This window comes from Podarcis gaigeae, assembly GCF_964106915.1.
Source record: "Podarcis gaigeae genome assembly, chromosome: 6".
NCBI lineage: Eukaryota > Metazoa > Chordata > Lepidosauria > Squamata > Lacertidae > Podarcis > Podarcis gaigeae.
In genome coordinates, this window is record NC_139682.1 from 17,122,733 (window position 1) to 17,145,291 (window position 22,559).

General features: G+C 44.7%; 1 protein-coding gene across 5 annotated transcripts in view; it reads right to left on the minus strand.

Moving 5' to 3' along the window:
• Positions 1–22,559, minus strand: part of TSHZ2 (teashirt zinc finger homeobox 2) — a 344,424-nt gene that overhangs the window by 92,956 nt on the left and 228,909 nt on the right. For 2 of the 5 annotated variants that reach the window (XM_083744170.1, XM_083744174.1), the window contains exon 2: positions 18,841–21,928. In XM_083744170.1, coding sequence (XP_083600296.1) covers positions 18,849–21,928 — 3,080 coding nt within the window. In that variant the 3' untranslated portion in view covers positions 18,841–18,848. Of the gene's footprint in view, positions 1–16,730; positions 21,929–22,559 lie in introns of those variants that run through there. The other 3 variants (XM_083744172.1, XM_083744173.1, XM_083744171.1) reach the window with 2 other exon arrangements.

Consider the following 22,559-nt stretch of genomic DNA (forward strand, 5'->3'; position numbering starts at 1 on the left):
TCAATTAAAACGTTGTCCAGTTAAATATACGATTTCATATATTTCATACTTCACTCAAGGAGCTTTTGCATTCTGGGGAATGTTACTCAATCCTGAGCATGCTGTTTGTTGGCAGAAGCAATATGGGAAATGAAAGCTCAGGAGCGAGGCGGATGTCACAGCCCTAGTGCTTTTCAATAAGTGAGGTAACTTGGACCTTACCTTTCAACTTCCTTCATTTTGTTACATCTGCCCAGCTGCTGCAGACCATCTGGAGGTGTAGTGTTTCACTTCCTTATCCCCTAGAGTCCCCCAGCCCTCTGCCAGCAGCGTCAGGGTTCAGGCAGAAAGTAAGCAGGGAACAGAAGCGTGCAAAGCTTAGTGCCAAGAACACACCCACACATCAGAGGGAGGGCTATGACATCAGCAGGTGGCGACAACATTTGCCAAGAGAAGTTCAGCTCCGTGCTGCATCTTACAAGTGTAAAGCCATGGGGGGTGGGGAGAGTTCTTGGGTTTGTTTTCCCAGGGGAGGCAAAAAACAAACCCCCTGGATTTATGTATCCTGGAAGCAATGTTTAGGTAACCATCCATTTTATATCTCCAGGTTTTTGTGTATTTTGCACTAAAGTCAGAAGGCGAAGACAATTTTGCAATGTCTTGTGTCTTGGTCTGAACTGTCCTCAGCAGTGTGCAAAGTAGGATATAAATCTTTGTGCAAATAAATAATATGTTAAAATATCGTTAAAGTTATGTAACCACAGTGGAATTTCCAGGTTTAAACGCTATTTTGGGGGGACAAAATCAAAACGGTTGGCCATGTGTAGTGTTCACTGAATGAGAAGGTTGTGGTGTTTACTTATTTAAAAGGTTTTACCGAAAAGGATTCCAGAAGAGCTTACAGATCAGTTTAAAAGTCCCTGACTTCAGGTTTGCAGTTTAAAAGCCACAACACAAAAGGGAAAAAAGGGACAGGAAGGGGAGAGGGGGGAAAACCAAACTCAAGCAATTGCAGTTCTTGTAGCAACCACCTGGAATAGAAAACAATTCAGGTAGCTTGGCCAATGATCAAGGGTTAAGGGGAGTTGTATTCCAACAACCTTTGAAGGGCTACAGCTTTCATTCCCCACATTAAAGTGGGGGTGCCTGTGAAAGATCCGGGGACTAGCCCTACCTTATTCATGTTTAGAGGAAAACCACAGGTGGTGATCGGATAGCTGAATGAAACTTCCATGTTCAGAAGCAATGTACTGCTGACCATGCTGAAGAATGACAAATGCTGAAGAATGAATTATTTTTTTTATTTTGATGTTTTTGTAATTTTTACATTTTTTTGTTTGTATTGTTTTATTGGTTTTGTTTGTTTGTATAAGTTGTTATTTTGTTCTTAGGGGGAGGGGTCAGGGCTGCCGGGGAGTGGGCCCCAGCCCACAAAATGGCTGGGGCATGTTCCACAGGGGGGAATGCACTGGGACAACCGATCTCAGTGATCACGGGTAGGAGGAGGAGTTATGCTAAGACCAGACCATGTCATTACAGAGGAGGCAGGTTTAGTCGTTGTCTGAGGACTATTCCTGCCTCCGGGTCTGGTCCTGACCGGATGGATACTAGAATCAGCAAGGGATACCCACATGACCTGAAGGTGCTGCTGTGCAATGCCAGGTCAATGATTCATAAGACCACTGCCATCCATGACTTGATCATGGATGGAGGACTCGACCTGGCTTGTGTAACAGAGACTTGGTTGGATGAAGCAGATGGGCCTGTCCTTGCCACTGCTTGTCCACCAGGTTTCTCTTATGCACAGCAACCCAGGTCATGTGGGCGGGGAGGGGGGGTTGCAGTGATTTTTAGAAAGTCATTAGTTTGCACCAGGCGTCCTATTGGGAAGACCCAGTTTTCTGAGTGCATGTTCTGGAAGTTGGGCAATAGGGGCAGTACAGGATTCCTTTTGGTGTACCGACCTCCCCGCTGCACCAAGGATTCCCTGCCCGAGCTGCTTCAGGTCGTGGCGGATGTTCTCCTGGAGACACCTAGCTTGGTCGTCCTAGGGGATTTTAAAATCCATGCCGACACGACCTTACAAGGGGCAGCTCGGGACTTCGTGGAAAGCATGGCCTCCATGGGGCTGTCCCTGAATAAGTCTGGCCCAACCCATAGCCACGGACATGCCTTGGACCTGGTGTTTACCTCTATGGATGTTGGTGATCTGACACTAAGTAAAAGTGAAACAAAAGAAGTGCCATGGTCAGATCACTTCCTGGTGCAACTGGACTTCTCTGCGACCCATCCCCTCTGCAGGGAGGTGGGACCAATTTGGATGGTCCGCCCCTGCCACTTAATGGATCCAAATGGTTTCCAGAGAGTGGTAAGGGATGCTTTATCCCATGTTGATGGCCTTTCAGCTGATTCCCTGGTGGCCCGCTGGAATGCGGAGTTAACCAGGGCTATTGACTGTTTGGCTCCGAAGCGCCCTCTCCGATTGCATGGAGCCCGGAGAGCCCCATGGTTTTCCACGGATCTGAGGGCAATGAAACAATCATTGAGACGGCTAGAGCGCCGGTGGCGGATAACTCATTCCGAATCTGATCGGACACAGGTTAGAGCTCAACGTCAAGCCTACCAAGTGGCGATAGCGACGGCGAAGAAGAATTTCTTCACCGCCTCTATTGCATCTGCAGAAAACAGCAGCAGGAGACTTTTTCAGGTGGTTCACAATTTAGCGGAACCACCTGTAACATCGGGGCCCAGTACGGGCCACATATTCTCCTGCAATGATTTTGCAAAGTTTTTTGCAGATAAAATCGCAAAAAAATCGGGAAGAAGTAGACTCCACCGTGGGAGCAGGGCCAGGGCGGGAGAGTGCTAGAGTTCTGTCTAGTCAAGTTGAGTGGGATCAATTCCAATCTGTTACCTCCGAGGATGTGGACAGGCTGCTTGGACGAGTGAAACCAACCACCTGTCTCCTGGATCCTTGCCCATCCTGGCTTATAAAAGCTAGCCGGGAAGGACTGGGCGATGGGCTTCGTGGGGTGGTGAATGCTTCCCTCCGTGAGGGAGCCTTCCCAGACCCACTGAAAGAGGCGGTTATTAAACCGCTTCTTAAAAAACCATCTTTAGATGCGGCCACAATGGCCAACTATCGCCCAGTCTCAAATCTTCCATTCTTGGGCAAGGTGATAGAGCGAGCGGTTGCCGAACAACTCCAGGCACGCCTGGAAGAAGCGGACCATTTGGATCCCTTCCAGTCAGGATTCAGGCCTCATCATGGGACTGAAACTGCCTTGGTCGCACTGGTTGATGATCTCCGGCGGGCTAGGGACAAAGGTGAGAGCTGTTTCCTAGTTCTGCTGGATCTCTCAGCGGCGTTTGATACCATCGACCATGACATCCTTCTGGACCGTCTTGAGGGGCTGGGAGCTGGGGGCACTGTCCTACAGTGGTTCCGCTCCTTCCTCCTGGGCCGTGTTCAGAAAGTGGTGGTGGGGGATGAGTGTTCAGACCCCTGGGCTCTCACTTGTGGGGTGCCTCAGGGTTCTGTCCTCTCCCCCATACTTTTCAACATCTACATGCAGCCGCTGGGAGAGATCATCAGGAGGTTTGGGCTGGGTGTTCATCAGTATGCAGATGATACCCAGCTCTACCTCTCTTTTAAATCAGAACCAGTGAGGGCAGTGAAGGTCCTGTGTGAGTGTCTGGAGGCGGTTGGAGGATGGATGGCGGCTAACAGATTGAGGTTGAATCCTGACAAGACAGAAGTACTATTTCTGGGGGACAGGAGGCGGGCAGGTGTGGAGGATTCCCTGGTCCTGAATGGGGTAACTGTGCCCCTGAAGGACCAGGTGCGCAGCCTGGGAGTCATTTTGGACTCACAGCTGTCCATGGAGGCACAGGTCGAATCTGTGTCCAGGGCAGCTGTTTACCAGCTCCATCTGGTACGTAGGCTGAGACCCTATCTGCCTGCGGACTGTCTCGCCAGAGTGGTGCATGCTCTGGTTATCTCCCGCTTGGACTACTGCAATGCACTCTACGTGGGGCTACCTTTGAAGGTGACTCGGAAACTACAACTAATCCAGTATGCGGCAGCTAGACTGGTGACTGGGAGCGGCCGCCGAGACCATATAACACCGGTCTTGAAAGACCTACATTGGCTCCCAGTATGTTTCCGAGCACAATTCAAAGTGTTGGTGCTGACCTTTAAAGCCCTAAACGGCCTCGGTCCAGTATACCTGAAGGAGCGTCTCCTCCCCCATCATTCTGCCCGGACGCTGAGGTCCAGCGCCGAGGGCCTTCTGGCCGTTCCCTCATTGCGAGAAGCAAAGCTACAGGGAACCAGGCAGAGGGCCTTCTCGGTAGTGGCGCCCACCCTGTGGAACGCCCTTCCAGCAGATGTCAAAGCAATAAACAACTACCTGACATTCAGAAGACATCTTAAGGCAGCCCTGTTCAGGGAAGTTTTTAACGTGTGATTTTACTGTATTTTTGGTTTTTATGGAAGCCGCCCAGAGTGGCTGGGGAGGCCCAGCCAGATGGGCGGGGTATAAATAATAAATTATTATTATTATTATTATTATTATTATTATTATTATTGAATCAAGAACCTGCTTGTAACTCTCCCAAAGACACTTGGCTAGCTGTTGTGGGAAGCAGAGAAGTCTGAAATTCACAGCTCCTTGTTCAAATCCAGGAGGGCCCTTACCTATTCCAAAGGGCTGCATGCTCATTTCCTAGGAGGCTGGCAGGACTCAAGGACACATATTTTCCTGGAGTGCCGAAAGCACCAAAGTCCATCTCGTCATAGGAGTGTTTTGAGAGCCATGACCGTTTCTGAATTTCTGCATAAACTTAAAACAGCAGAGCTAGACTATTTTCATCTGCTTAAACCTGCAGCCCTCCAGATGTTGTAGACCTCCAGCTACCATCATCCCCAGCCAACAGGGCCAATGGTTGGGGCTGTTGGGCGTTGGGAGTCCAACAACACACATTGGCAAAAGATTCCTGCATTGCTGGGGGTTGAACTAGATGACCCCCGTGGTCTCTTCCACCTCTACAAGGCTGTGCTTCTATGGTTCTAACACCTGGAGGCCATAGATTCCCCATCCCTGGCCCAAAGAAATGAGTATGGGAAATTTTCTAATGGTCGTGGCCACCAGGTGGATGATAGAGGAAATGTGTCCAGATGGTCATGGCTCCAAATAATAATAATAATAATAATAATAATAATAATAATAATATACTATTTGTACCCCACCCATCTGGCTAGGTTTCCCCAGCCACTCTGGGCAGCTTCCACAAAGACCAAAAATACACTAAGATGTCACGCATTAAAAAATTTCCTGAACAGGGCTGCCTTCAGATGTCTTCTGAATGTCAGGTAGTTGTTTATCTCTTTGACATCTGGTGGGAGGGCGTTCCACAGGGCAGGCGCCACTACCGAGAAGGCCCTCTGCCTGGTTCCCTGTAGCTTTGCTTCTCGCAATGAGGGAACCACCAGAAGGCCCTTGGCGCTGGACCTCAGCGTCCGGGCAGAACGATGGGGGTGGAGACGCTCATAGCGAGGGGAGAACATTTCAGATGTACAAAACATTTATATCCCAGCCTAGATATGAAGAAAGTCCTCATAGCCCTACTGGTGACCAATATTGGCCCAAGCACTTTCCATGCATGTGATAACTGAATGTTATGCTACCGCATGAAAAACCAACATAAGGAGGTGATTTTTTGCCAGCCCCTATCAAGGGTCTGATGTAACATTAGATGACAAAAGACAAGTACGCAGTTCAAGTGTCTATTTTCTGAAGCATATGTGCATAGTAAGGCTTTATAGACAGGCTCTCATTCTCTAGTCTGCTGTTCACGGTCTTTTTCCTCCGTTTTAAAAAAAGTAATTTATTTTACAGTGTTAGTGATTGCCAAGGGCCCTGAGAGCATCAGGGTTTCCCCAACTTGGGTCGCTGTCTGTTTCTAGACTACAGTTACCTTCATCCCTAACCACTGGTCCTGCTACCTAGGGATGATGGGAGTTGTAGTCCAACAACAGCTGGAGACCCAAGTTTGAGAAAGATGGACAGTAATTTTCTTCTCTTAAAAAATAAATACATAAAGGCAAGAAAGGATTGAATTCCTAGTCATTGGCACCAAAATACTAAGAATGAGCTATCTTTGTGAGTACAAACCCTGGAAGCTGAACGATCACAAGCTAAGGAGCAAGCGTGTCGTACGTGGTGGTCATCATGGAGTTGTCAGGCTTGGATTGGAGACCCAGGTTCAAATCACCCCACAGCACTTTGACCCATTGACCAGTCAGTCTAACCTACTTCACAGAGTTTTTGTGACGGTAGTATTGTTGGTGGTGGGTAAACATCTTTGGAGGAAAGGTGGGGTATAAGTGAAATGAATGAATGAATGAGGATTCTGCTTGTGTTCCATCCCTTCTCTCAGCTATGGGCAAGTTCTCAGCTTAATTTCAAACGGGGCTTAATTTGCAAATGGGCCACTGAGATATCACAAGTAGGTCACTGGCAAAAGGGTTTTTGTTGGTTGGTTTACTTATCAGATTTACATGGAAATGGCAAATCTGAAATTGGGCCTGTCATGTGGATGCTGTATCTATTCCACAAGAAACACCTGTCTGGAAACACAAATTGTCTATATTTTAAAATTGTTTGGGGGAAAAATATATATGGAAGAGCGGGATAAATCATTTAATTCTCTGAGTGGGTGATCTAACTTGGGTTTTTCCCGACCTCCTATGATTAGGAAACAATAACCCATGGACTTTCCTCTCCCTCACTGGACCATCCAGTCCAAATAGCTAAACATCCTATCTTCATTATACTGAGCATTTTCTGGTCCTTGTCAACAAATGACACTTTGTCATCACCCCTCAAGTCTGCACTGTCCAGTTCTGCCCTCACAATCAAACTGAATACACACATGCCCCCCCCCCAAGGCGAGAGCCACACATTAAGAACCCTCCCCGCCATAGCAAGAAATCCAAGAAGGGCCTACCTTTTAAAAAATAATATATATTTGGGTATACTTAACACACACGGTTATCTGAGCGTCCTATAGATCATTTAACAAATTGCTTTGCAAGGCGTGGTATAAATGACTGATTTAAAACCTCTGCATTGTTCAGGCTGCATTGTTCTTCATCAGGTTGAGTCATTTTTATGTGAAGTGTCAAGCTCTCCTAACAAATAACTGCTGCCAGACAAATCAAGTTCCTCATCTTAAAGCTATGGCTAAATAGTTTATAGCTTTAATCTGCTCACTGAGGTGTGCAGTCTATGACAGTAATTATAAATGCAAGGAGAAATTATAGCTGAATACTTTAACTGCATTAGGAGCCATTTGATGAACATTCATGATTGCCTGCTCATTTTCAACAATAGAGGGCACGTTAGTGTCAATGCATTAGAGATTTTCAGCACTGTTCGCCTCTTTCTTCCATTTACCACCGAATTGTCAGTTGTCTCCTATAAAGGGGGGGGGGGGGAGAGAAGCACCATAGAATCTTTAAACTTGATGGGTTTAAAAAAAGAGAAAAAGACAAAGGAGGAAACAGATGGAAAAAAACACCCCTGTTTATCATTATGCATCACCCCCTCTTTTTCCTTTGTAGTATCCTTATTTTCAAAATTGATTCGTTTCAGAGAGCTGCCTGTTTACTTACCAAAGGCTTCAGGGGAAACAAAAACCACCACTCTGCTTCAAACAGTGCAGAACTTGAGCCAGGATTCAGTTCTGGAACTAACCCCCTTTTTTTAACACTCTGGGCTGAGCTCCAGAATGTGTAACAAGAGTGCATTGGAGCATGTGCAAAATGCTCCCCCTCTCCACCAAGCCTGAGCTCATCTTCCCACCCAGCCCAACAACATAACACGATGGGAATTTACAAGGACTGAGGGTCGTCTCGGTTGGAATCTCTTGCTCTGTGGCAGGCTCTAATATATTTCTTCTGCAAAAGTGAGTTCCTGGCCTCTTCTAAACTGACCATGTTGCAAATGAAACAATGACAAAGAGCTCTGGCGAGTCAAATTAAGGATCCATCTAGGTCAGTATTCTTATTTCAACAGTGGCTGGACAGATGTTTCCAGTAGTGCTGTGCTGAAACCTCTTCTCCAATCTCTCAGAAGTTTCTCTTCTCCCACAAAAGTGTTCCCCCCTGCCTTCTGTTCTCTGGTTTAGCATTCCTTGATGATTTCAGTGAATATTTTGTTGAGCTTACCCTATGTATCGTCAAGGGTGGTGTATGTGCCGGTTTTCATTCCATCTCTCTCCAGCACTCTATAGTCTCCCCTGCTACCCATGTTTCCTCATCTGAAAAAACAACAACCCCAACAACCATGAGAGAATTAAACTCATGGCATCTTCCTCTGGGCTTTACTTGAAGTGTCAGAAACCAGGAAGGCTGGCTACTGGTTCTCAGAAATGAACTTGCTTGCCCATTTTGTTTCCAAGGAAAGCCCTATTTAAAAAAATAAAAATAAAAATGCTTATATTGATTTCTTTAACAGTAAAAAATACAGCCGTACCTTGGTTGCCGAACGCCTTGGAACTTGTACGTTTCGACTCCTAAATGATAAAAAAATGGAAGTGAGCTTCCTGCAGCCAATCAGAAGCCACGCTTTGGTTTCCGAATGTTTTGGAAGTCGAACGGACTTCCAGAACAGATTCCGTTCGACTTCCAAGGTATGACTGTGCTTCACTTGAAATAACAACAATGGACAACTGTTAGGACTATGGGAGGCAGCCTCCCTGGTTCTCCACATTTCCAAGAAAGCGCAGCCAAGAATGGCATGGGGTATTCTTGAAGTGTGGGCAGCTGGGGAGGCTGGAGAGGTGTTATTTGTGGAATGGAAGGTCACTGAAAACCTCTAGCCGCCTCAGCATTAAGGCAAGCACACCAGAACTCTCTCACCCAGCCCTTGAGAAATTCACCGAAAATTACTCTTTCCATACTTTTTGATTGAAATGTATTTCCTCATTTGTTCATTCATTCAGTTATAAAAGTATTTCTATACCACCATGTCTGAAAATATTAGGGCTGTGTACAATGCGTGTCTATACATACACCTGACCGCTTGGAGGAGCGCAGAGAGAAGAAAAGCCATGGTGCAGCTGTAGCTGCACAACTGGACACCTACATCTGCCCCAGCTACAACAAAACATGTCTCTCCCGCATTGGTCTCTACAGCCACAGCAGGCGCAGTAACTCTCCAACTGCTTGACTTTAGACCTGAAGGCACACTCTTCTATTGTCTCCCAAAACAGTGTAAAACAGGCATTAAAATGTGTGGCTTCTGCACAGACCTGTTGGCGTGCTTTGTTTTGTTTTAAGTCGCAGAGATGTCTGAAAGGCAGGAGTGATGATGATGGCCAAATCTCTGCTGGAAAAGTCTTCCATAGTATGGGACCAATGACACTAAATGCTCAGTTCCTAGCGGAAGTCCATCAGGCCTTCCTGTGGGGGACAAGAGAACTGGTAGAGAATGGTTGGGGGGGGGGACACACACGCAATAACTTTGTGGCCCAGCACTGGCTTCCAAAAACAGGGAACAAAGGAGCAGTTTTTTGCTCTGCAAAACTGGAATTCAGAGTTAAACTGCTCTGAAACCTGCAAAAGGTTCCACAACGTTTTCAAAAAGCATCCTTCCCATCTACTAGCTGGCATTTGTCAGCCTCCATTTAATCCCTCTGAAAACGTGGTGGTGTACATGGTTCTGTTCTCCCTCATTTCATTTTCACAACAAGTCTGTGAGGTAGGTTAAAGGTAAAGGTAAAGGACCCCTGTGGCGCTGTGGGTTAAACCACAGAGCCTAGGACTTGCTGATCAGAAGGTCAGTGGTTCGAATCCCCGCAACAGGGTGAGCTCCCGTTGCTCAGTCCCTGCTCCTGCCAACCTAGCAGTTCGAAAGCACGTCAAAGTGCAAGTAGATAAATGGGTACCGCTCTGGCAGGAAGGTAAACGACATTTCTGTGCGCTGCTCTGGTTCTCCAGAAGTGGCTTAGTCATGCTGGCCACATGACCTGGAAGCTGTACACCGGCTCCCTCAGTCAATAAAGCGAGATGAGTGCTGCAACCCCAGAGTCGGCCATGACTGGACCTAATGGTCAGGGGTCCCTTTACCTTTTTAAAGGACCAGTCCAGTTGCGAATGACTCTGAGGTTGCGGTGCTCATATTACTTTACTGGCCGAGGGAGCTGGTGTTTGTCTGCAGACAGTTTTTCCGGTTCATGTGGCCAGCATCACTAAGCCACTTCTGGTGAAACCAGAGCAGCGCACGGAAATACCGTTTACCTTCCCGCCAGAGCGGTACCTATTTATCTACTTGCACTTTGACGTGGTTTCAAAAGGTTGGCAGGAGCTGGGACCGAACAACAGGAGCTCACCCCCTCACGGGGATTTGAACCGCCAACCTTCTGATCGGCAAGCCCTAGGCTCAGTGGTTTAGACCACAGCGCCACCCGCGTCCCGGTGAGGTAGGTTAGGGAGAGAAAAAAGTGACTGGCCCAAGGTCACCCAGCAAGCTTCGTGGTTGAGAGGCAGCTTGGAACCCTGGCATCCCAGACCCTAGTTCAATGCTGCCTCTGAAATCTTTCCCTTGTCTAGAGAATTGCATGTTCCACAAACAGCAAAGCTATCTTTATTTGAATGTGTGCAGATGAATATCAGATTCACTGTCTCCATGATACCTGATGTGTGGGAGTGTGTGCGCGCGCATAACTGCAAATTTATGTGATTTGAATAACAGGCCTTTCTGCTTTATACATAGTTTTCTCACAAGGTTGAAGCAAGAATTTTTCTATTAATGTAGAATTAGAAAAATAGATATTTAAAGCTAAGAATCTGAATGCTAAAAGGAACTCATTACACCAATCTTCTTTCCGATGTTCCAGGTTTCATGGATGCGGGGAGTAACATGACAAATTTGCAGTTGGTTGAAATGAAATGGGTGAGTTTTGGTAAGATTGTCTTAAATCCTTAAATCCAAGATAATGTTCTGTTATATTGCAAAATGCAAATACCTATGGGAAGTGCGGGGGAAAGACAAAAGGAAGAAGGATATGCAATAGAAACACACACACATATACCTACATCAGATATTTTTTCAATAATTAAGGGAATTTAGTAAAATCGCTATTCTACTATCTAGCAAAATATCTTTCAGCACACACAGGGAAGCACTGGATTGTGTTTGTGTGGGGCAGAATTTAGGGGGAAATTGACAGTTTATATTTTGAGATTTGCAAAATCTTGGAAACATGGGTTCAATCTGGTATTTTCATTTTCTGAACCCAAAATTTATGGGTGTACTTTTAAAGTTTTTAAAGAACAGGTAATAGAAGAGCCTTTCCCAATTGTTAAAACTTTTTTAAAAGTCCTTGCAATTAACCTGCTATTTCTCAATATGTCAATATTCTAAAATGTACGTATAAATATGTGAGGCTTGTTACAGGTATTTTGCTAGCATATTTAGCATCTACCTATTGCAAGAAATCTTAATTTTGCTATGGGATAGCAATAGTGCACACTTTCTTTTTAATAAACAAGCAAGATGTTCCAAATGACATCAGATTTTCTTCCAACTTTAAAAAAAGATCAGGATCAAACTTTGCAGGGTTTTTCTTTAAGCACAGCTCTAAAGAGTTTAGTCAAGCTTTAGAGCTTAAAATAATAATAATAAAAACATATAATCTATACAGTTTTAGTCAAAATAGCCGATCATTTCACACGATTTGTGCTTTCATGCATACCAACTAAAATTACAGTTCCATATAACAATTTGTTCATACTTTTACAGTCATTTAAATATTTCCTTCTAAGGTACTAAGGCACAGACTTCAAGAAGATATAAATACAAATAGTTACCTATTTTTAAAAAATAGCTAACTAACATCTGCCTCACTGCCTCTTTCCCCCACACTCATAAGCAGTGAAATTAGCAGGACTTGATAAAAAGCCTGATAAATTGTATTTAAAATTAAAAATCCAGTCTTTTCCTATGCAGTTTCTCCAGAAATGTTATTCTGTATCTCTTAATCCAAAATGTTGACAAATATAACCTCAGTATAAAGTCTGAATGTTTGTTTTATGAACTAACTTCTGCACAAATTTAAGAGCAGAGGTGGAAGAGAAATTTGATTTGGTTCTCTTTTTAATACGGTCCTAACAGCTTTGCATTCTCCAGAACAATACCAAGTGAACCGAGATGCTGTTATCCTTTGCAATTTGCACATCCCTGGATTTTGTGATGGCATTCTCCAACCAAAAAATGCATACAAAATGCCTATGTAAGGGGAAACATTATTGAAAACAATGTACAAAAATGCACTCTATTAGAATGCTTAATAGTGAAGATATCTATATTAGGCAAAAACTGCAGGTGAATTTTCATGAAGACATATATGCTGCTGGAAATGTGACAAAATGAAGACGAGACAAGCTGCAACTTGGGAGTAATCCATTGAATTCTGTGTGACTTAATTCTGGAGTAAACAGACAGAGGGCCAGACTGCTAGGTGTAAAGTGCACTTCTCAGGAATAACCATCAAACAGAAATTAATATATCTCTAACACTCCACACCCTGAACATATTACTCTATTTAGGATTGGTTGCAGTTGAGTTGCTTATCTGCTAAATTCCCGCATCAGAAGCATGTTTTGCTGGTTATTTCCCTATATTCAAGCAGATGTCTTTTTTTGCGACAGAATCCAAATTATTTGCCAATGGGCAGAGCTTTTTTTTCAACCAAAACTCATATTCGTCACCTCTCCATTAGGTTCTATTGCCATTATAAGAGAACAAGGGAGGCGTTCCTGGTGAGTTCTGGCACCTCTTTTTCTAGAAAAATAGCTCTGCCAATGTTCATAACGTTAATAAACATAAACACGGTAAAAATAAAACAAATCAAATGAAATCTACTCTTGGGGATGGGGAGAATACAAAAATATTTTTCCCCATACTTTTCCATTTTTTAAAAAAACTTCTTTTATTACAAAGTATGTGGAATTTCAAATTATGGACTAACAATAGGTACATACCAGTCCCTGTGAGGGAAATAACAGGCCCAGATATCCTATTGCAGCAGCAGGTCTGCCAAACTGTATGTCCGGAAATCTACTATTTAAAATGAATTCAATCAGAGTGTGTTTTCATTGCTTTTTTCATTGGCTTTCTTAATGACAGTGTTTTACAGGGTAAGTGTCCAAAGGCAGCGTCATTACCTTTGTACTAAGGGAGCCTTGCGCAGCTGTGCGCTGTAATTTGGATATTCTCAATAGCACTAGAACTGTAATCGTTCCACTTAGCCAAATCCTAAAGTCAGTTCATTATTAAAAACACTACACATTTATAGCACTGGAGCATGCCGCTGCAGTGGGGGAGCAGTTAGCATTGCTTCTGTTTCTCGGTGAGTTGCCAGCTTATCGGCCCCTGCTCATGTGGTCGTAATTGCAGGCAAGAAGATTCTCACACCCCTGCTGTGACTTCTGCAAGATCAAGCTGTTATTAAAAGGCAGAGGAGCAGGCCGGGCCATTTTTGGTCTGGTCAGTTGGCAACCCTGCAGGTCACTGCCTACACAGCAAGCATGGCTGTGATTCTCATGCCAACAGCTGTGAACAGACTTATCAAGGTCAGCTTGGGAAGCTGTGCTATCCTTGCACTAAAATAGTGATACAGTCCACCATGGCAAGAAGCACTTTTTGTGTGTGTATTTTTTATTAAAGATTTTCTTGATTTACAGATGTGTAATGTCTCTCTCTTGTATTTTTTCCATGTAACATTTTTACAAATCAGTTTCATTTGTTGAGACATTAGGAAGAAAAGGGGGGAAGAGGTGGAGGGGGAAGAGGTGAGTGGCGGTGGGGTCGGGTGGCGATGTTTCTATTTTGCTTAATATATGTAGGGTTTGGTGTCAACGTTGCTTGTGCAGGTTCTCTGTTGTTCACTTGTGTTCCTTTGGTGATGAGAGAGGTTGGGGTTGGCCTAGGGTGTGGTTGTTTGTTTGGGGTTGGCTGTGGTGATCTTTGTTTTCATGTGTGAGTGGGGTAGGTGGGTGTTTTGGATCAGGTTAGCCATATTGATTTGTATGCTGTTGGTGGATTATTGTTGGGCTGTGTATGTGATAAAGGGGAGCCTTTATCACATCTTCTTCTGTTTGTCCCCATGTCAGTTTCAGTTTATTGGTTCATTTTTCTAGTAAGGCTGTTTCCCATACTATTTGGTACCATTGGTCCATGCTTACTCCTGACAGGTCTTTCCAGTAAAGAAGCACTTCTTTAAAGCTTTATTCTTTGCACCTCATTTCCACGTGGCTGTCTAAGTACTATCACTCAGGAGCCTATTGCCCTTTCACTGTTGTAGGATTTACGTACAGTGGTACCTCGTGTTGTGTAACCTCCAGGTTGTGGCATCTTCGGGTTACGGCCACGGCAAATCCAGAAGTGTATACTTCCAGGTTTTGCTGCTTGCACATGCGCAGAAGTGCTTTATAGTGCCGCGCGCGTGCACAGAAATGGCGCCTCTAGTTACAGATTTGTTTTGAGGGGTGCATGGCACCCCAAAACAAATTAAATCCATAACCAGAAGTACCACTATATAAGCTAAACAAGCTATACCTTAGGACCCCACTCTCTTAGGGCCTCCCAAAAAAAATTAAGGAAAAAAACAACCGGATGTACATTTCCAAAATGTAAGATAAAAAACAAATAAAATAAAACCTACATACAGCAGCAGTGTTTTGTGTAGGCTCCTATGATGTAAGCAATGGGCCCCGCCTGCTAACCTGCTCCCTAAAATATCACTAGTTTGCTCATTTCTATATAAAGGGGGCCTACATTCTGCATGTGCAAATGGTTTTAGATACCTCTCAGGTTCATAAATTACCATACAGCATATATTCAGCTCAAGAAAAAACAGTGACAATTTGTTGTTGACAAAGGACAGCTGGACATATAATGGGCCCCATTACCTTCAGTAGCTTAGAGCCTCATCAAACCTAAATCCATCCCTGCTTGTATCAGAACTCCAACACAGAACAGCGAAGAACATCATTTCCCTCTTTGGGGCAAATGGTTCTCTCACCAAGGATGTTTCCAGACAGGTAAATACCATGGGATTGGTGCTCCTCGTGCAAACAAGCTTTTTTTTTTTTCCCAGCATCTATATGATGACATCAGCATCAAAATACTACCCATATCGCCCCTGCCGCCCCCGCCCCCGCTCAATTTAATCCAGATTTACTCTTTCTGGAGGAAATCTGGTTTGTAAGAAGACTCCCTATTGCCAGCCAACCGTTTGCAGTATCTCAGTGACCAATTTGCAAATTAAACACCTCAACAATATCCCCCCATATTTATTCCAGTGTAAGAAGGAGCCTACTTCATGTGCATATCTGCCTTTGCAGGTATGAATTGGATTGCTCACTGAAATGAAGAGAGAGCCCCTGAACTGGAGAAGCTCCTTCTTCTCATCAGAACATGCCTGAATCTTGGGGTTGGGATGATTCCACCATAAATTCCATTCAACAGCTGTAATGTTGTGCTGGCTTTTACACCGTTGATGTGTAAGTTTCACAACTACTTGCATATGCTGGTATGCAGCAGGGCAAAAACTCCTTCAAAATATCCAAATATCTATATATGTCTTTGTTCCCAGACAACAGAAATTATTTGTAGAGCACTCACCCAGTCCTTCTGAATGCAAGTCCTTCAGAGTTTAGGCTGCAATCCTATACTCCTAGTATTGTGCTGTTAGAGTTGCAATCTTCAGCACACCTAAAGGTAAAGGTACCCCTGACCGTTAGGTCCAGTTGCGGACAACTCTGGGGTTGCACGCTCATCTCGCTCTATAGGCCGAGGGAGCCGGCATTTGTCTGCAGACAGCTTCTGGGTCATGTGGCCATTTCTGGCGAACCAACAGTGCACGGAAACGCCGTTTACCTTCTCGCCGAAGTGGTACCTATTTATCTACTTGCACTTTGATGTGCTTTTGAACTGCTAGGTGGGCAGGAGTTGGGACTGAACAGCAGGAGCTCACCCCATCGCGGGGATTCGAACCACCGACCTTCTTATCGGCAAGCCCTAGGCTCTGTGGTTTAGACCACAGCGCCACCTGCGTCCATTTCAGCACACCTGCTAGGAAGTAAATTCCCTCCATCTCAATGAAATATTCCTCTGCCACAACAGTTTATTTGGGCTATCAAATGCTTGTTACTAATTTAAAAACGTAAGATGTCAGGTTTTGGAGTTAAGCAGGCTTTATTTATTATGCATCAGACTAATAGTATATTCATAAATGCTAGATGTAAGTGTATTCTTGAATTATTTGCCCCCTGTTTCAGGATTGAAAATGAGCAGCTCGCTACAAATGGGTCTGTGTGTTTTCTCTCTCCTTAAAAAGAAAAGACAACGCTGTGCTAAAAACGGTTCTGGTAACAACGGGAGCTGTGTGGCGCTTCAATTCATGTAGGGCGTGGGGTTCTAATGGCAGCACCTTGAAAGGAAGAGGGATTGCCTTGCAAGCATATGAGACCACACCAGAATAAGCAGGGCATGTTCAATTCAAGTCAATATGGGGCTCTATTCATTTCTCCAATATAATGTGCACTGTATTGAGCAGTGTGTGTATAATGCTATGAGCTAAGCAACATGTATCTGATTACAAAGGAAAGGACTGTGTAAATATTCAAAAGGGCAGTTAAGACTAGCCAGAATAATTAAAGAGTGAGACTTCTCCATACGTTTATATGTGACAAAGGAATTTATTGTTACACAAATGAATCTATGATGCCATATGTTTATCTAGAATAATGACTACATAACCAATGTTATCTCCCCGCCTCCCCTTTTTTTCTTTTGGAATACAGGCTTTCAGTGTATTGTATAGACTTTGGTCTACTCAACCGTTGAGTGTTACCTTCTGGCTGCAGAGAATTCACGTTTTGAACAAGAAGAGGAACATAGAAGACAAATAGCCAGTGCATATAGGGTTGGCAGAGGGTGCCAGCAACTGCACCTTGGCATCTAGGTGACCCTTACTTGCATCTAGGGTGATCAGATGCAAAAAAGGGACAAGGTTCCTGCACCTTTAATAGTAGAGAAGAAGGAGGAACTTCAGCAGGTGTATAAGTTGCATGACAAATTAAACCCGTTGCCATTCTCTCCCTTACACAACCATTAAAAAAGCAGAGTCCTGTCCCCTTTTGCATCTTCCCCGGGTTCTCGGGCTCTTAATCAGCACACAGATTAGGCATGCAGGAGCTATTATAGCAAGGTAAGCTTGGACATTGACACCTAAGTAAAGCTCCTTGGGATGCTCCATAGAAGAGGGGAGAGGGGAAGTGAGACATGCATCTCCTCTCCCTGTGCTTCCAGGGGCTGGACAGAGAAAGGGGATGGAATGCATTTCTCCCTTTAGAACAGAGGGGGCCCTCTAGATGTTGCTGGACTACAACGCTATCATCACCGTGGGAGGATGAGAGCTGGAGTCCAGCAATCCTGGAGAGCTGCAGGTTCTCCACCCTCGCTTCAGGATGACCCCAGAAGTGTGGGGAGATGAAATGCAAGTGTCTCGTTTTTACCATTTTTAATTTTTAACTTCAGACATAAAAAAGCAGTATAAAACTTTATAAATAGGATAAGGAACTCCTGCTTCCCATCTCTCATGCCTCTTTGGACTATCTGGTGTGGATTTCTAGCCTACCTTGTTTTCCTTCCTGCTTAGCACCTGCTTGTTGTGGTGCGGGGACCCCCTGGAACAGTTTCCTCTTCCTCATTGAGTTCTTTCCCCTCCAAAGGCTGCTTGGATGTAGGCATATATATATATATATTTTTTGTATCTTTACAACCTTTGGGAACTCATTTGCAGAGAGTCCCTTTACAAGAGAGTATGATCCCTTGGCGTCCTGGTAAGCCATGGGACCACATGAAGCTGCCTTGTGATGAATTGGACCATTGTTCCATCTAACCCCAGTACTCATGGAGACTAACAGTGATTGAACATGGTATGCACCCAGCGACTGTGCTTTGGACATCCCACCTTACATTGCATCAGAACAAATAAGGAGGCTGTTGGAGGTCTTACAGGACAAAAGGTTATAGACTGGGATTGCTAGCCTGTTGTCCCCCAGATGTTGTTGCACTCCAGCTCCCATCAGTCTCAGCCAGCATGGTCAATGGTTGGGGTGATGGGAGCTGTAGTTGAGCAACATCGGGGGGGGGAGGTATCACAGGTTAGCCTCCTCTGATTTAGACAGACCTGATGCACAATCAAATGGGCAGTGTAAGGAGAAGCAGTGAAAGAGATCCTTGAAACCATAAGGAAATCATCATCAAATGTGACAATCCATGTCTGAAACGACACTGAAAACACATGACAACGCCATCCGAGTTGCTGTGACTCCCACTCCTCTGTGCAGATTATGGGACAAAAGGGTGACATAGATGCTTAAAATATTACAAGCAAATACAATTTCAATAGAAGCCATTAGAGTGAAGTGTTCGTCATGCTTTGCTTTTCAAATGCAAGATTAATGGACTGGATAGCTAAGTGGGAACATAGTGTCAACAGCAAACGAGGTTGCCAATTTTTTTCTTGGCAGCGGTTCCTGTGCCTTTAACAGCAGCATGGCTGAGCAAAATGCAAAAAAAAGCAAAGTTTTTCCCATCATGGAAGCAGTTGCACCTCTTAAATTTGTCCCATCATGCAGCAGTTATAGGCAGAGGAGCCACTGTCCGGAAAGAAATGGGCATCCTGGAAAACACAATTGTTTAAAGAAAGCCGAAGTGCTTTGAGAGCCTTCCTTTGATAAACATAATATTTAAACTCATTTTGCAGTTAAGGCATGCATACCTTAGGAGTTATTCTTCATCCACTTCTGCTACAAACTGTGAATGGTGTTCTGGCGACTTGCTGTGTGTTTTGCTTAGATGAAGTTTTACTGCGTGTTTGCTCACAAATGTCCGAGAGCACAACTTACATTTGAACTTAGAGTCTGTGTCCTCTTCTCCAGCTATTGTTTCAGGAGACCTTTGAACTGAAATTCTGGAGATTTCTTGTTCTACCTTGGTTTGCTGCTCCACAGCCAGCTTGTTCATGTCTTTCATTTGGAAACCTAGATGGGATTCTAAATGGTTGATGTACGTTGACGGGGTTCTAAACTGAGATGCACAGTCACTGCAATAAAAGATGGGGTGCCCTTTATCCATGTTTTTCAGAAACTTTGTCCCTCCAGTTTTTCTGAGTTGGTACTTGACATTTGCCAACCAATGGCTGATCGTAGTCATGGACAGTCCAGTAAATTTGGAAATCTGCATGCGTTCTTGAGGACCCAAGTCTGACAATAAATATTTACCTTCGGAAGTTTGGAAAAGGCTGGAAGCAAACTGAGCTTGCAAAATGAGGAGATGTTGAGGATTCCAGTTGGACTGCCTTCCCTTTCTTTTGTGCAACGTGGAGACTTCTGTTGAGACATCTTCAAAACGCCGGACATCCATTTCCAGTTTCATCGATGGTATTCTGGACGAGGCAGCAGGTTTTGGCGTCGTAGCTTTGGGGAGAACTTTGACCATGTCTGCAATGTCAGACAGGGCGTGTTTCTGAGGTGGGGAAGTACAAGATTGTGCTTGAACAGACTCTCCCTTCTTGCTTTTAGATTTGGTCAGGTCTATTGGCTGATCGCTGTTTTCGAACACATAATGCCTGGATGTAACGGTTGCAGGTTTCGTTGGCGCTGGGGTGGCAGACAGAACTGGCTTCTCCATCATGTTTAAATTAGGTTTGTGAAACATAGAGGCTGCACTTGAACTGGGGCTGGTGTTGGACTGAGGTCTCAAAGGCTCGTTGGCTTTGCCCAAGTGGTTATTCAGCACAGACTGCAGAGCACTCAGAGGGTTTAGACAAGGCAGCTCAGAGGAGTGGTTAGAAGTAGTGCACCCATTGGTAAGAGCTGATGGTGCTGATTCCTTTGAATTTGTTTTGTCTTTCTCCTCCTCATCTTTTGCCTTGTCCTCTTCTTTCAAAGGACTTGGCTCTGGCTTTTTAGGCTCTACACACACCTCAACTTGAGGGGGAGAGTGACCTTCATTTTGACAGGCAGGAGCTGCATCCACAACTTTGTTGCCCTCTTTAACATGGTCCTTTTGTGCTTCCTTTTTGGTGTCTCCTTCCTTCTTCACTTGAGTGCATTGGGTCATGTTAGCTGAGATAGGAACCAGGGGCATTACTTTCCATTTTGGAGCAATAGGCCTCAGCTTATTCGTGACCGTTGGCCTAACTTGCAGCACCTGGGACCCCACTGGTAAGGAAGGCTTTGCTCCTTCTGAAAGTTGATAAGCTGCATGGATACTAGGATATGCACTCCAGCTGGGTGCTCCATTTTGAGCTTTATTGATGGCAGTGGTGACCGTGTTTTCCAAAGACTTCAAAATGTCTCCACCACCTTTGGAAGCATCTTCCAGGTCTTCCTCCCGAAGATACTGGTATTTTATCGTAGGGTCCAGCGGTTTCTGAAGAGTGTCTTCGTAGTCTTCGTTCTTCACCGCTTTCTCGTCTTTGCTCACTTCCTCCATTTTGTTTTGCTTCCTTTCTTTCTTCAGCTCCAAAGCAGGAGCTGCAGAATCCGTCGACGCGTTACTGGAGGGCTTCACGTGCAGACCATCGCCGCCAGCTGGCGCTTCGGAAAGCGACTGCATCTTCTCCACAGCCAGCGGATCCAAAACAAGCTGCTTTCCTTTCTTGGAGGCCGAGCTTGTGACTTTCAAGAAGTGGCCCGTCACCATCATGTGCGTGGTGAGCTGCTGCAACGTGTCGTGCGAGCTCCCGCATTCCATGCACTTGAGGATCTGTGATTTGCACGCTTCAAACTGCCACGTGTAGCTGGCTCCGTTTTGGTAGCCGTAGCGGTTGTTAGAGGACAGCTGCAGGTTTGCATTCTTCTGGGAAGAAAAGGTCTCTGCAAACGACCCCGTGGTCGAGTCTGGAGAACAAGGCCTGTTGACGTCAAACACACGTTTTTTAGCTGGAGTTACCATTTTGGAAGAAATGGTAGGCACCGGCTCCTTCAAAGGCACTTTTTGGTAGTGTTTTGTTTTTATCATGTGGACGCTTAGATCTTGAAGGGAATCGAAGGAGTCGCCGCAGAACATGCATTTCAGGACTTTCTGGGCATCTTCCTTATCCATGTCCTGAAAGGCCCTTTTGCGGGGCTTGGAGTAGCTGGCAGGCCTGTGCTTGTCTTTCTTATGGTTGTCATCTTGATAATGACCACTTTCGTTCATGTGGACAGTCAGCTCCACCAGGGTGTCATAGGCAGCACTGCACTGCCTGCACCGAAACCTACTGGCGCCGGTGAATACAGTCCCGCACATTTTGCTGCTTTGCCTGTAGAGCTGGACTGAGCTGAAAAGGTTTGGTTTGGAGATAGGCCGTGCTGGTAAGCTCTGCTGCAGGCTCTTGGTCAGTGCGTCTTGGTGCCAATCAAAGTCACTTTTGCTTGCCCCGTTCCTGTTGTCGCAGCCCCTCTTATCCGAGTTGGACAGCTTGAGTCCGAGTCCTAGACCTGTCCAGTAAGAATCTGAAAGGATGTTGGCGTATACCGCTGTCATTTTATCCATGCAGCTGTGTGCTTCGCTGGGAAGTTTGGGGTGGACATTGGCTTTGGGGTCTTGCGGCTCTTTAGAACAAAGGCTTTTAATATCTGCCACCTGGTCACTCGCATCACTTAACAGGGATTCATTTTCAACATCCTGATTAGAGATATGACTTACTGGAGAGTTCTGGTAGCTAAAGCCACCTTTTGGGTCAGGGCCTGCATCATGTTCTTCATCTGTGCCAGGGTCATTGCTGCCCTGAAGACGAGCTGTCGAGTTGCTCTCGTCATCATCCTCTTCCTCCTCTTTTACGTCTTCCTCCTCTTTCAAATCATCATCTTGGACGTAACCTGAAAAGGAACGTCGATACATGAAACAACAGCATAAGCAAGAACACTGCACAAAAGCAGAACATGGGAAGTCACCCAAAAATGTTTAATTTGGAATGGAATAATTGTCTTTTTTAATTGTATTATGATTTGGTATTGTATTAATGTGGCTCATACTGGATTATTATTAATGAAAAATTAATAAAAATTATTATAAAAAAAGAACACTGCACATTCATTTCTCTAGTTCTGGCATTTGCTTTTCCCTACTGGATTTGGGTTTAACCTTCTGCTTTATGGACTGTTAGTGCAGGGAGTGAAAAAGCTGGCAAAGCTTGTTGGTTTTTATTGGCAGATGATCATAATTCTTTGTAACTTCTAGAGATTTTGAGTTAATAATTTTCCTGTTGCAACAGTATAGCTCTAACCACCCCTTAATGGAACAGTTAGAAAATTAATATGTGAGATCATTTTAAGACCCATTAAAATGATGCCCTCAAATGGATATCAACCCGCTCCAGAAAATGACAACTGGCCAAGGAAAAGAGGTAAAGTCTCTGATTTTCTTGTTTCTATGGGTTATGTAAAGGTAAAACAATGTTATGCCATTTGATGATCTTGATAAAACATTTCAGGATGTTCAGAAAAAATG